General features: G+C 40.0%; 1 protein-coding gene across 2 annotated transcripts in view; it reads left to right on the forward strand.

The window, feature by feature from the left end:
* Positions 1-15188, forward strand: part of USP12 (ubiquitin specific peptidase 12) — a 94065-nt gene that overhangs the window by 41792 nt on the left and 37085 nt on the right. For both annotated transcript variants that reach the window (XM_027589890.2, XM_027589891.1), the window contains exon 2: positions 11212-11292. In XM_027589890.2, coding sequence (XP_027445691.1) covers positions 11212-11292 — 81 coding nt within the window. The remainder of the gene's footprint in view (positions 1-11211; positions 11293-15188) is intronic.

A 15188-nucleotide genomic window follows, 5' to 3' on the forward strand; every position in this document is an offset into this window, starting at 1 on the left:
GATGAGTTGTTTCTGTCTTGCTGATTTCAAGATTTTTCTGTCTTTGTCCTTTGGCAGTTTGACTGTAATATATGGATCTCTTTGAGGTTTTCCTGCTTGGAATTTGTTGAATTCCTTGGATATGTAGATTCAGGTCTTTAATCAAATTTGGGAAGTTTGGGGCTATTATATCTTCAGATTTTTTTACTGCTTGCTTCTTCCCTCCCCCCACACTTCTTTGGGGATTCTCCAGTTGTATATGTTGGTATGTTTGATGGTGTCCCATTTTTCTGCATTCTTTTTTCATTGTGCTCTTCAGCCTGGATAATTTTAATTTCCTTATTTTCAAGTTTGCTGATTATTTCTCCTGCCTGCTCAAATCTGCCATTGGACCCCTCTAATGAATTTCTTCGTCAGAGGTAATTCCAGATGTTCTCTTCAGCTTCTTTTTTATTATAATCTCTATTGACATTCCCTGTTTATTAATACAGCATTCTCTTGATATCCTTTATTAGTTCTTTGGACATATTTAAGAGCGTTGATTTAACATCTTAGTAATTCTGACATCTAGCATTCCTCAGGGGTAGTTTTTGTCAAATTCTTTTTCTCCTCCCAAAGTGCTGTGGTTTTCTGTTTCTTTGTATGTTTTGTAACTTTCTGTTGAGAACTGGACCATTTGAATATTGCAGTGTGGTGACTCAGGAATCAGATTCTCCCCTTTCTCAGTGATTGCTGTTGAGGGTTGCAGTCATCTGTTTGTGTGGTGACTTTTCCGAAATAACTTTGCAAACTCTGTATTCTTTGTTGTGTGTGTGGTTACTGCAGTTTCTTTTACATTATCTGTGGTCAGCTTGTGGCCTGGTGGAGATTTACTTAAATATCTAGGTCTCCCCTCCCACCACCCAGAAAATCCAGAAGGGGAAGTTCATGCAGCCCAGGAGGGTGGAAACAGATGCAGGCGTCTGTGTTGTTTCCCTAGGCTACCTCCAGTATGACAGGATAAACAACCCAGTATTAGGAGGGCAGGGTCCCCATTGCCCACCCTGGCAGCAGCCAGTGCTTGAGGCACATGGGCCCTGTGCCTCCTTGTGCTGCGGGATGGAGCAGCGGGGGTTGGTAGCTGGTTCGTGCACTCTACCCTCTGCCCTGGGTTGAGCAGCCTCTGTTTTCATCAGCCACTCCCCTGGTTGGCGTTAAGTGTTCTGAACTAGGTGATTTGGACGGGTTTTCCAGCTTAATGGTTTTGTGGAGGTACCGACCCCAGGAGTTTGAATTTTCTGTGCGACGTCACTCCACCTGTGGTTATGTTTTGGACGTGCAGTGGGGGCACCTGCATTCAGTTCCTTTCTATGTTTAACAAAACTATTTAAGTTTGATGATATTTTTACTTTTTATTAGGGTGAGCAGGAGTACTGTTAGCCTCTGGAATCCAGAGTATGAACTCTGTTGTAGTAACAGAGTTACTCAGGAAATAATTTTGATTTCACGTCAACGTAATAATACCTTGTGTCTATATAGTGATTTTCTTCAGAGGAATGTGGGAGACTTTACATATAGGTCATTATACTATAACCTAGGAGTTGGGGGAAAATAGAAGTGTTCCTGTTTTTGTAAGTGGAAAAGCATTGAACACGTGTTTTCTGATTGAGCATTATCATACAATCACTTATCCAAGTCAGGTGTCTGAAGTTGGCCTAGTACCAGTCCAGGGCTCCTTATTTTTTATAGAGCAAAATATTTTGTTCTATTATTTGGTAAAATAGAATATAAAAACTATAAAGAATATGGTAGAAAGCTCTTAAAACAATGTCACATTTCTTGTTATTTGTTCACCAGAGTAGGTGAATCTCTGCAGAGAGGCTGTAAAGACCAAATCTTAACCTTTTTTTTGTTGTAGGTAAGGTGCCAGGAAGGGAGTTCAGATATGGTTAAGTTTTAAATGTGTAACTGTTCATGAGAGTGTCTTATAAATTTCTCAGGAAAGTTTTTTGGCGTTGATATGAATAGGATTGGTAAAATTCAGTGTACTCAAATTAAGTATGTCCTTATGCTAAGTTTGGTCATATTTGAGAATTTTCTTTTTGATGTTATTGTTAAGCTAAATGTGAAGGCTTGGCAGAGTAATTCTTGCTAAGCCCAGTATCACCACCATTACCTTCTGCCAGAGATGAATTAATGAGAGCATATTCAGTAACTCATTGTCTCGTGAACATTTACCAATTAAAAACATGGGTTTTTTTGGTGGTTGTTGGCACCAAGTCAGTGTTCTTACTTTCTCATTCCTTGACTGATTTAAAAGACTTTAAAAATGAATCTGAATCATATTTTATTCTCTACATGTAAATGTTCTCTACAAATAACACATTAGCTTGTGAATTACATAACTAAACTTTTCACTGAAGATATGAGATCAAATAATAAAAAGATCATAGCTTTTAACATGTCTAATAGGAGCATTGATGTTCTAATGGATATGTGAACTTCTGGAGGTTAAAATGATATGTCTAATGTTTTGGGGTTGGTCATTTATCATTGAATTATAATGATGATTCAGATACGTAACTTGCCTAGCTTCTGTTTCTTACATGGTATGTTTGTATATATATTACTGTAAGATGAAAAGGATTATATAAGTGTAGTTCTGAGTAAATGTAAATTTGCAATCATTTGGCCAGTGATTAATCATAGAATTGAATTTTCCTTAATTGCTTAGTTACCTGTGTAACTTACATGTTGCATATATGCTCCTGTAGCGGGAGCTGAAGAAGACAGTAAGCTGCTTTAATTTCTTCTGAATTCTTGAAAACTTGCCACACGTCTTCCCTGCTGGGTTGAAGATTTTTGGGGTGGTGTGGAGGATGGAGGGAAAATGGGAGGGACATATGAGCATGTACGCATGCACCATTGGAAGAAAGTTTATATGGCTTCTCCTTCTCCGTGGAACTTAACGAAAATGTCTTTCAGAAGACCTGTGATGGAACAGAGGCCAGAGCCCTTCGGGAGTGTAATTCATTTCCAGAGGTTGATAATTGGTTGTATAGTAGTTCAGAGATAGGAAGGCGTGTTGAGTTCCCCTTTCTTGTTGGAGGCTGTTACCTCCCTCCCTGTGTATACTATTTATACCATATGCTGTCTTACCAGGGGTGGCTTTGCTTTGTGCCGATCTCAGATTCTCAGCACTTGCAGCCCGCTGTGAAATGCCTCAAGGGTGCTGCTCCACTCTTAGGTCTGGCTCAATCTTAAGAATCCCGTGTACTTTCTGTGGAGCACATCTTCACTTTGATGGCAGAGTTAAAACCAGAGGAGGCCAGTGTAGAGGTCCTAGACCAAGATTCTTAGAATGACAGCACACCAGTGTGGAACTTCCAAATACTTTCTCAGTTACTTTGACAATTTCGGTCTCTTGGGGGGTTGATCTGAAAGTGGGCGTAAGAAGGGGTAAAGAAACTATTGGTTTAGTGCCTACTGTGCTGGACATTGTTCTAAATCTTCTATACAGTTTTTAGAAACAGGACATAGTAAGTAAGGGTATCGTCCGCCCTGTTTTGCAGATACGGAAATTGGAGCACAAAGGGGTGAAATATTTTGCCCTGAGTTCACACTGTGATTGTGATTCTATGTTGCTGCTAATGGTCTTAGAATTCAGCATTTTTAGATTTGCAGTAGATGCCGTAAATCTGGTCTGACTTACCTTGCTGATGAGAAAAGCAAGTCGGAGTGATTTTGGAAGGTGATGCTGTGGTTAACTCCTATTTGGCCGGGAATGCAGGCCTCCGGATTACAGGCCATTTACTCAGTCCACTGCGCAGCCAGCAGTTGGAATGGTTAAGCGCCTACTCATGTTCTCTGGGCTCTCATTTTACCAGCGTGTAAAGCTATAACGAAAATACTTCGGAAGAAAAATTTAAGGCTTGACTCTTTTAGTTACATCTGAAGCCTTTCCCACATTCTCCAGCTCTCGGAGTCATTCCTGTCCTGATATCCTATAGTACATACTGTATACTAGCATAGTTTGACATTTATTTTCCCCTCTGTAACTTTAAAACAAATTGAAAACCAATTTTTAGTCACTGTATACTCCCCAATTGGATTATGACTTTGGAATTTTTTCTTACTCTTTTAAATCTTTGGTAGCACTGTATATATCAAAACTTTTTTTATTTAAACTCACAATGAAAATAGATTTTACAGTTAGACCTAATATAGACGTACTTAATTTTTGGAACAAAAATTTCACAAACGATCGTTTACTTGTAAGGAGATACACCATGAGACCTCTTCTGTTTTACTAAAAAAGCAAATGGTAGATCCACCACATTGATCTCACTCTCCACTACATGGTATTAATTACAATTTGACAGTCATGTTCTACAAGTTTTCACACAGGGCTGGGGAGAAAGTAGATATTCAGATACTTGGTGAATTTCACCTTTTATGAAGGACTGGTGCTTGGAGATGATTTTTATGATGCCTGAAACTTACGGTGTGGAAATGGGTTTTTTGTTTTTTTTTAATACAAATTTTTGTTGTCTCTGATACAGTTTCAGGGACATGGTATCTTCCAGGAGAGCAGATGTGGGCTTTTAGCCTTCCTGTTCTTTTCCATTCTCTCATTTAAGATACTTGCTTCTTGTATCTTCTTTATTTTGGATTCATCCTTTCACTGCTCAGATTCACTTCTTCTGTGTTTGTTCATATCCTCACATGGGCTCTTCCTGTGCCTCCAGAACTTTTCTTAGTTTTACCACGGTCACTTGATTGTCTTCTCTTCAGGAAGCCTTTCCTGCCTGTTTTGGCAGCTCTCCTTTGGGTACTGACCTGGTGTGACCCTTCAGTGTTACACTTGGAATGATAAACACTGAATTCTAAGATATGATTTGAAACATGAGAGTGGGGGAAAATGTATTTTATCATATTTGTTTTAAACAAAAAGTTGTCTGGGAACTAATGGTTCAGTGCACCTGTCTAGTATAAAAAAAGGAAGTATTCTTGATAAGTATATTTTCTAGGTAGTAGATAGTCATCTTTTTACAATTTACCTTTTTTTTTTTTTTTTTTTTGCTCAAATGTATTGTGTTGTCTTGTGTCTTTCTCATAATGACAGAATGGAGGGCGGTCAGAGAGGTGTGGTTTCCATGGTTGACCATGTAAAACTTTTTAAATCAGAAACAGCCTTCCCCTGGGTTATTTTATTTTTTCCTGTTTGCACATGGTATCTTCAGAATGGTAGATCAAAGACATCCTTATAGTTTTAACTTACTCTTCCTTGGAACAAGGAAGTCTTCCTTCCTTCACTTGGATGGTTATTTTTTGGCATGAAAAAGAAGCGTTGCTCAGCTTTCTAAGAATTCATAGTAGGCAGGTTTAAGGAGGCACTTAACTCCATGACCTATACATTCTTGGATTGCATGACTGTTTCTGGGAATGTGATTATATATCCTAACTTTTATTTAGAACTTAATGTTTGACCTTTAATAGACTGTCCAAACATTTTTCCTTAATATCTTAGTGAGATCAGAAGAACCAATAGAGTCACACATTGCTAGACACATGCGGATGGGAGGTACTGTAGATTTTGAGGTCTTACGTATGAGATAACCGAGGTCCAGAGAGAGAAGCATTTGCCTCAAGTTGTTACAGCTAGTTAGTGGCAAGGCCAGGAAGGCCAGGACCAGACCCAAGTCTGTAGCTTTGCTAGGTCAGTGCCATAATAGTGTTCCATGGTCTCGCTACAGCAGCTCCACAACGGACCCATTCTTCCGTGAAATATTTTCCATGAAACAACATTTCCTATTTTTAATAAAATGTTAGTTTGAATTACTAGCATTATATTGACAGGAATGTTGACTAAAAAAATATTACCCAAGGGAGCCCGGGTGGCTCAGTCAGTTAGGCATCCAACTCTTGATCTCAGCTCAGGCCTTGATCTCTCAGGGTCATGAGTTCAAGCCTCATGTTGGGCTCCATTTAAAAAAAAAAAAAAATATTACTCAATATTAATCTTGTTTCTTAGGCACAGCCATTGAGTTTTTTTTCTGATTTAATTAATTTATCTTATTAAGACTTTCTGTTTTGTGGGGGGCTAGGGTAGTACAGGGATCTCCCATATAGCCCTGCCCCTACGCGTGCATAGCCTCCCTCATTATCAGCATCCCCCGCCAGAGTGGTACATTTGTCATAACTGATGAACTGCACTGAAACATCATAATCACCTAAAGTCCATAGTTCATGTTACTGTGTACTCTTGGTATACATTCTGAACAAATGTGTAATGACCTATCCATCATTATAGTATTATACAGAATATCGTCACTGCCCTAAAAATCCTCTGTGCTCTGCCTATTCATCCCTCCTTCTCCCCAACTTCCAATTTTTTTACTGCCTTCCATAGTTACCATTGAGTTTTTAGTTTCAATTATTATAATTTTCATATTTAGAAGTTTGGTTCAGTTCTTTTACAAAATCTGCTTAGGCTTTAGAGTCTCACCTCTCTTCTTATAATCAAGCAATTGTTATTTCTTGGCACATAGTAAGCATTTGTTTTGTGTCCTGTCTGAAATAGTTCTGATAGTTCATATCTTGAGAGTCTAAATCGGCTGTCTGTGCTTCTGCTGGCTTTTATTCATAGTGTTTTCCTGTTGTTTTGTGTATGTGTAGGAGTTTTGATTTTGAACTCAAATCTCTTGGAGTTTTAGTTGTGGGAGTTTTTTGTGGGGTGGATTAACTTCATCTTCCAGAGTGAACTTCTGGTTCTGCTCATTGTTGGTTGAAGAGGGTGCCATCAACTCAGGGTCTCTCTGAATATCACGACCTGCTTGAGTGGTTCTGTTTTAAGATCATGCAGCTTGCATGGATTTGGGTTACAGTCTTTCATGAGGGTCAACTTGGGGTTATAAATTTTTGGAAGTTCTCCTCCACTCCCAGTGCCAAGGACATGTCACACATGTTTCCTTGCTGCCTCCTCTTGTGGTAGAGGATTATTTCTTGCTCCCCCTGACATGAAGACCCAGCCCTTTTGGAATCTTAGTGTCATGCTCAGGTCTTCTGTTAGCCTTCCTGTCGTGCCAAGTTTTAGGTTTCCCTGCACTGCCATTTCATTCAGCTGTCAGAAGAGAGTGTAAATGCCACTAGTGTTGACAAATACCCTCAGCGTAAAATCTCTTTGGCATTGGCCTATCTCCCAGGGTACTCCCATCATTTTGTTTTTTGTTTCCTGCAGAGTCCTCATTTTCTCACCAGCTCAGTAAATTATTATTTTTTTAATATTAAAATTCATCCACCTTCTTGTTGTTTTCATCAGGAGGGTCATGAATACCTCATTGCTTCTTTATGATGAATTCTGTAGTAATAGGTACTGACTCTAAAATAATCTTTTGTGTAAGTTACAAAAATGGAGACAGAACGATCAGAAAAGAGTATCTCTTCCTTCTCTGTGTGTCGTGTACTCCTACAAAAGAGAAGAATCCTGATACCCTATGAAAGCTTTAGAGCAGAATTTTTTTTTTTTTTAAGATTTTATTTATTTCTTTGACAGAAAGAGACACAGCGAGAGAGGGAACACAAGCAGGGGGAGTGGGAGAGGGAGAAGCAGGCTTCCCGCCGAGCAGGGAGCCCATGCAAGGTTCAGTCCCAGGGCCCTGGGGTCATGACCTGAGCCGAAGGCAGACGCTTAACGACTGAGCCACCCAGGCGCCCCTTAGAGCAGGAATTCTTAACCTGAGCATGGCCACCATTTCTTTCCTTTTTCCTGGTAAATCATCACTGATTTAATAAACCACTGTTAATTGTAGTGGAATCATATTTCTCAAGTGTAGAGATGGAGAATTGTTCAGAGCCATTACTATTGGATATTGACTTGTTCCAGGTTCAATTTAAACCTTGGGGTGCTTCGTTGACCATTATTTGACATGATAGGGTTTGTCAGCCTTCAACAAAATCTTCAAGGGGTGACGTTGAGAACTCTTCTGAAGATACTAAAAATTATACAGCAAACTTTTGGTTTGGTGGCTGTTTTTCCCCAGCTGTATCTAACTCTAGTGTTGAAAACCAGTCACCAGAAACTGAATTACTTAGTCTCCTCTTTGCCTTTGTAGTTAGCATTCAGCTAGAGGTAGAGAGATGTACTCTCATTGCTTCTGCAGAGAAAATCTTGAATTCATGCCATAAGAATAACGTCCCGCACACTCACAGAATCTGCATTACACAGCATCATTATCATGGTAAGGTATATGTTACTATGCTGCACTTTAATTTAGAACTGTCATAAAGTAAATCCCATTCTCTCTTTGAACTTTCTTTTTGGATCTGCTCTTCTTACTCCATCTGTCGCTATAATGTCTCCCTTTTGAACTGTGTTGTTTGGCATATATTGGTTGGCTTGGACTTCCATGGAGCTTTGTGTTGATACAGTAAATGTCCTCAGAAATGTTGATAAAAGTGATTGGTAATGTTAGAATGTTGAGTTAGAAGAGACTTTAGAAATTACCTAGCCTTAATTTTCTAAACATACTTAGCTGTGAAAACCTTAATTTGGGTAAAGGATTACTTGAAAAACCCAACAGATAAACTTGGAGCTGGGGTTTTTGAAAATCAGTGAGGAGATGAACCCTTTTATTTCGCAAATGAAGCTTCTTAAATGCAGAAAGGTTAAATGACTATGGTTTATGGCTGTTTCCATTTTATCACACTTAGCATCCTCTTCCCAGACCTCTGATTGGATTGGGGTTTTGCTTTACTGTCAGCCTTTTGGAGAGTACAGTGACTGTGCCTCTGGGCCGCTAGGTGGAATTGGCTAGAGTGAGGAGATCCATTTTTTTTATTAATAGCTATCTCATTTTTTCTTCTGACTTGTTTTCTTCTCTTATTTCTTAGGTGTTGCACGGGGCAGATACTTATTACCATTACTGGCTAATGAGGGTAGTTTTTCCCCCCTTGACTTTGAAGGGAAGGGGAAGAAGGAAACCAACGTTTATGGGACACCTGCTTATGTAACAGGCACTGCAGGATGCTGTCACAGAGTTTTAAATTCCTTTCATTTGTAGCTATCCTATAAAGTAGTTGGTGACATTTTCCTTTTGTAGTTAAGGAAACTGAGGCGCAGAGAAGCTAATAATCTGATCCATAGTCAGACTTACCTTGAGGATGCAGGACAGCTGGAGGATTTTCTAAGCAGGGTGTGAAAGTCTATGATGTGGGCGGGTTGGGGGGCTGGTAAGTGGATCCTCTGGCATGGTTAGAATACACGGTCTGTTGTGTGTGATTGGCATTAGCCTGGGCAGAGAATGTTCACATGTTATTCTGTTCATCCTAAGGGCCAGAAATGCTTTCCTGAGTTCTGTGTACTGGCATTTTACTGTTCCACATAAATAAATGTAATAAGGTTGTATTTTGGATAATAGAACCTTTCTTCTTTCTCCTTCTCCCCCACTTGCTCCCCCTCCTCCTCTTCTTTTTTGTGGGGAAGGGGTTATACTTATTTGAATAAACTAATACCAGTTTGAATTCTTATAGTAAGGGGTAAACATCTGGGCTTATTGATACTTTTCAACATATGTGAGGAAATTTTATGACGTGATAACTTGAGCTGCCAGGGATGGGGCGTGGATCTTGCAACATTTCCACCAAGACAGATTTGTTCAGTAGATCTTGAAGTTGCAGTGATAATTGAATTTGATGTTGTTACAAAACAGTGGATGGCCAAATTAGAAATAAATGGTTATCTATAAACTAGTGATTATATCAAGATTTTGTAGAAAGCCTAAAATAAGTTCTAAATTTAAAAAAAAAAAGGCAGTATCATGTTTATATACAAGTGCTGGATGGCTGGAGGATATTAAAGGAAATGTCTTGTTTTGGTAGAATTTGACCACCAATCCACCAGGTCCCTTTAATCAGTCCTTATAATCAGGAAGTTGAGGATGTGCTGCCTAACAAAGGTTGGGCTTCCCCAGTCCAGGAGTGGAGCTCAGTCAGGAAACAACAGGGGTGGGCTTCTGAGCTCGGGGTGTTAACCTCATGTCAGTGCCTTTGAGGAGGCATAGTGTGTGTGTTGTCGTCTTGTGTGCAACTTTGCAAAGTGGTGTTCAGGTAGTTTGTGAATAAAATGGATATGGTATCATGTCTGTGGTGGTATGTTTTCTTGGGAATTTTCAAGTCATCATATCCAGAGTTGTGTGTTCAGAATTGCTGTCATTTCTCTTTCCAGCTGTGTTTGGAGTCCATTTAGTGGCATGTGTCAGTACGCAGGGGCACCCTGCCCTCCCTTTTTTCTCAGGGACCTCAGTGCACAGAGTTGAGTCAGTCGTATTCCCGAGGCCATGACACTCAGTCGTTGTCTGGGCAAGGCCCTTCTTTTGTTGGGTTTCATTTTATTTTTTTCCTTTTTTATCCTTCATCCCCAATTCCATGTCCCAGTCCTCTTTCAGCACCCATTCAAGTATGTTTAATGTACGTTCTTCAGCCCATTGGCCATGTGCTATTTTTTATATATGTGTTAATCTCATTTTTTTTCTTTAACATTATGTTTTTGAGAAGTAGTCATGCTTTTGTATGTGAACCCAGTTCCGTTACTCTGACTCTGCTACGTAGTATGCTGGTTGTCTGCTGGGCAATCATCAGTGCTACTTCACACAACATTCTTGTCACTTTGGGCTCCGTGTGGGGATTTTTCAGGTATATACCGCCAAAGAATTGTTAGGTCATTGACTGTCTGCATCTGTCATTTCAGCTCTCCTGTTACAGCAGGGGCTTTAGTCCATTACCTAGAAAAAAAGTAGCACATTATAAATATAATTTCTTGATCCACGCTTTGGTTTCCTGGGGAAGTTCTTCTGAACTGGTTTTTAGTCATACTATTAAAATCCTTTACTCTTCACTATCTTCCTTTATTTTCCTTCAGTAATGTTAGGGAGTCAGAGGGAACATAGTTTTTTAAAGGATTTCTCTGTTGGGGCACCTGGGTGGCTCAGCCGTTAAGCGTCTGCTTTTGGTCAGGCTGTGATCCTAGGGTCCTGGGATCGAGTCCCGCGTCGGGCTCCCTGCTCAGCCGGAAGCCTGCTTCTCTCTCTCCTTCTGTCTGCCATTCCCCCTGCTTGCTCTCTCTCTGTCTGTCTCTCTCTCTGTCAAATAAATAAAATCTTAAATAAAGGATTTCTCTCTAATGCCTATATAACTGTGAAAACGTTATGAAAATACTACAAATACTAACATTTTTTTTTTTTTTTTATTTTATAGGGCGCCAATGCCTCGGCATTAGAGAAAGAGATTGGTCCAGAACAGTTCCCAGTCAATGAGCACTATTTTGGATTAGTCAATGTAAGTATCCATTGATACTTAGCCTTCACCAGTATCGTTGGAAATAGTTTTAAAAATGATGAATGCATTTCATAATTTATTAGAGGAAAATTGTTTATTTGCATCAGTAGGATTAAGGCCAAGAAACTTGATCTGAAACTCTCTTTTTAAATGGAAGGGAAATAAAGTTGCCCAAGGTCTTAAGAGTTTTAAAACAGTTTCATTTTTCCTGTTTTGTGTCAGAATTTATCATAACCAAAATTTTGTGTGGCCTACACCAAATGATCTTTTGCTTCTTTGAGAATCCTTTAAATGTCTAAATATAAGTGGCCCAAATGTACAGGTATAATAAACTTTTGCAAGTGCCTCCATGTGTCTGTAGAGTAGTTGTCACCTTAATTCTGGCAGTGTCCCACTAGTATAGATATACAAGTGCAAAATATAGGCAAAGGGTACATTCCCCAGTCCTTGTGGAAGTAGTTCTAGCAATTGTGCATCATGAAAACTTTGGAAGAACTTTCTTTTAGAGTTTTCAACTCTTTTCTGAATCATCAGCACACACCACAAATCTGTGTTGTTGTGTGCTGTTAGATCCATGGTGAGTGTTTTAAACTATACACAGAGAGGTGATAATACAGGTGGCAAAATAAGTTCCATCGAACACACCTGTGTGTCACTGAACACTAGTACGTAATTGTGACATATGAGGGGGATTTCTTGTCTGATTTGAGGAAAGCGGTTAAAGTGATGTGGGTGTTTCCTCTTGCTCTGGGAGTCCGCTCATGAGTGTGAAGCTTGTAACACATTCAGCAGTCCCCACTCCACAGTGCCTCCCGAGAGGAGGCTGGTCATTCCTGCACGGGCGATTTTTCCTGGAATCTACCCCTACATTCTGAGTAAAGTGCCTGTGCTGCTAATAACAGTCCATTGACTTCCTGTTACGGTAGGTAAGAAACTTCGCCCTCTTCAACCACCATCCCTGCCCATTCTCTGGTATGGAATTAGCCATTTATTTTCCATGTCCTTGTGCTCGCTTCGGCAGCACATATACTAAAATTATTTTCCATGTCCTTAATTTGCATTTATTCTTCCCAAAGTCTTCAGCAGCGCTAAAAAAGCTGAGAAGACTTTCTCAGTACCAGTTTGCACTGCCTTGTCCTCAAGGCCCTGACAGCCCTCTGGAGCCCTGTCATCCCGCCGTGTGGCCCCTGCGGCCTCCTCTTCCCTTCACCCTAGACATCCCTTCGCTTCTCTCCTTCCCTAGATGCCCTCTTCTGCTTGGGTTTTTCCCTGCTTTGTGGAACATGTTCTGTAGTAGCGTCCTTAGGGAGTGTGCCCAGGAGGTAAACATTGAGAGCTTGTGTATTTATCTTGTTTCGGTTATTGTCAAAGCTAGATATAGATCCTAAGTTATAACCGTCCTTTAGAATTTGTAAGGGATTACTCTCTGGCTTTCTGGCTTCTGTTGACATCCACAGGGCTGATGCCATTCTGATTCTTCATCTCTTCTGTGTGGCTTTTTCCCCTTTAAAAAAATGTTTGGGAGGCTTTCAGAATGTGGATGGATATCCACGGGGTTCTGAAATTTCATGATGCATCTTCATGGCCCCCCCCCCCCCCGCCCTCCCACTAGTGTTGCGTTGGCTATTTATCAACCCATTTAGACATTTTTCATTTTCCTCAGTTCTAGAACATTTCTGATATTAGTATTTGGATAATTTCCTTCCTATCAGTGTTATCTCTTTGTTCTGTCTTTTTTCATATACTCTTAGTTGCATATTGAAATGCAGACTGATTCTTTGTTTTTCCTCCTTTTTCCATTTTTTGATCATCTGATATTATTCTACATTGCCCTTTTTTGTCCAGTTTGTTGCACTTTTTTTTTTTAAAGATTTTATTTTTTTATTTATTAGAGAAAGAGAGGGAGGAAACACAAGTAAGGAGAGTGGGAGAGGGAGAAGCAGGCTTCCCGCTGAGCAGGGAGCCCAATGTGGGGCTCGATCCCAGGACCCCGGGATCATGACCTGAGCCGAAGGCAGACACTTAACGACTGAGCCACCCAGGCACCCCTGCGCTTTTATTTCGTAGAGTGTTGCCTTAATTTTTTGATCTTGTTTTATGGAGGCAATATTCTCTGTTATTTTTCTCAGGATATTATTTATAATTTTTGTTGTTGAGGTTTTCTTACGCTTACTGGATTGTTTTGAGGCCCCTACTCCCCCGCCCCCACCATTTTAAATTCTGTCTTTCCTAATGGGATCTTTCCTCAAATTTCATCCATACATAAAAGTGAAATTCTGAAAAGCTGACTGGGACTTGGTGTATTATGGGTGGAGCTTATCAGCTATGGGTTTCCCTCTAGGGTGACCCCTTGTCAAGCAGGCTTTAGAAATAGCTGCACCCATCCCCCATTCTAGTGGCTAGAGCATTTCTTCTGGGGTTATTCCTTGGTGCTGGGGGACTTTCACTTTCTGTCAAGGGGTGGCTTCCTCAGGGTTTTGTTGAGCCCTCTGTTTTCTGTTTGGTGCCTCACTGCTGTCCTCAAGGGCTCTTGAACCAGACTCTCCTGTGCAGCTTCTGTGGAGACTAAACCTGCAGTTGAAAGAAAGGTTAAGTATCTAGGGGTCTAAATGGTCCTTTTAAAAGACTTATAACCAGACCTCTGTTTTTAGGTGAACCCCTACCCCCCATTTTTTTTTTTTTGGGCCTTTTGAGTTTTTGCTTAATTTATTCTTTTACTGTCATTTTATTGGGGTTTTGTGGGGAGGGCGGGGAGTTAATTGACTATTTAATTTCCCTGGTTTAACACGACCTGGCCTCTACTTCTAATATCTAAAATGTCCGTGCTTACGTGCAGAGGCGTCTGGTAATCAGAAGCCTGGTGTCCATTCTGGCAGTGGCAGAACCCCAGCTTCTTCACTCTCACGAACTACTTCCCTGCGGCTCCCACCCTTACTCGGTTCACACTCTAAAGCTAATGGTCTTGAATTGTAGGAAAGTTGTGCTCATTGATAGTGTCTCAGAAGAACCCATTTTCTTCGCACAGGAGTATTTTATATATTGAAGGCTGTTTTACCTTTAATCTTCTCCAGTTTAAATATTTCAGTCTCTCCATTTTGTGTCTGACTGTAACTCTTTTTGTAAATAGCCTCAGAACAACTAAAACAACATCCTTGAGAAAAATCTTACTATAAAATGAGTTTAAAAGTCTTTTTTTGTTGTTGTTTTTACTCTCATGTATCACTTTGAGAATACCATTGTCAATTGTGTAAAAAAAAAAAAAAGGATTTCTAAGAAGGTTTCATTTTTATTGTTCCCTGTGGATCAATCCAAATTAAAAGGGCAATATTTGTGCTTCTCCCTGAAGCTGACTAACCGAGATTCAGTAAAACCCAAGAGAAACAGGAGGGAGTGAAGTTAGTAAGGGACCTTTAGAGGAAGCTTTGTCTTTCACCCCTTCCAGAGACTCATTTGATGGGTAGAAATGTAGTTTCTGATCTCTGTGCCTAGTTACTATGATGAAGAATTGGGATCTCTGAGGTAGCCGGGGCTCAGTCAACTATGAAAGACTGATGAACACCTGAGTTAAATTGAGAAATTAATTGGTCGTCAGAGTAGATGCAGCAGAACTAGTATAGTGATTAACTCTTTCTGTGATTAAACTTTCAGGTTACCTTGCAACTGTGTTCTGTACTGTTAACTTTTTGCTCTAGGTCCTGTATTCCAGTTCTTAAAATATCCTCGCTCTTTCTCTTTGTTTCCCTCCCCCTTCCTCCTTTTTAAAAAAAAATTATGGAGTTAATCACACTATTTATAGGAGTCCCTTAAAAATAAGGGGTGGAGCTTTGGAGTGGGTAGGGGAGGGTAGCTTAGTTAATTCAGAGATCAACATTTTAACTTCTTTTTCTCTCTCTGTA

Source organism: Zalophus californianus, chromosome 3 (genome assembly GCF_009762305.2).
Source record: "Zalophus californianus isolate mZalCal1 chromosome 3, mZalCal1.pri.v2, whole genome shotgun sequence".
Taxonomy (NCBI): Eukaryota; Metazoa; Chordata; class Mammalia; order Carnivora; family Otariidae; genus Zalophus; species Zalophus californianus.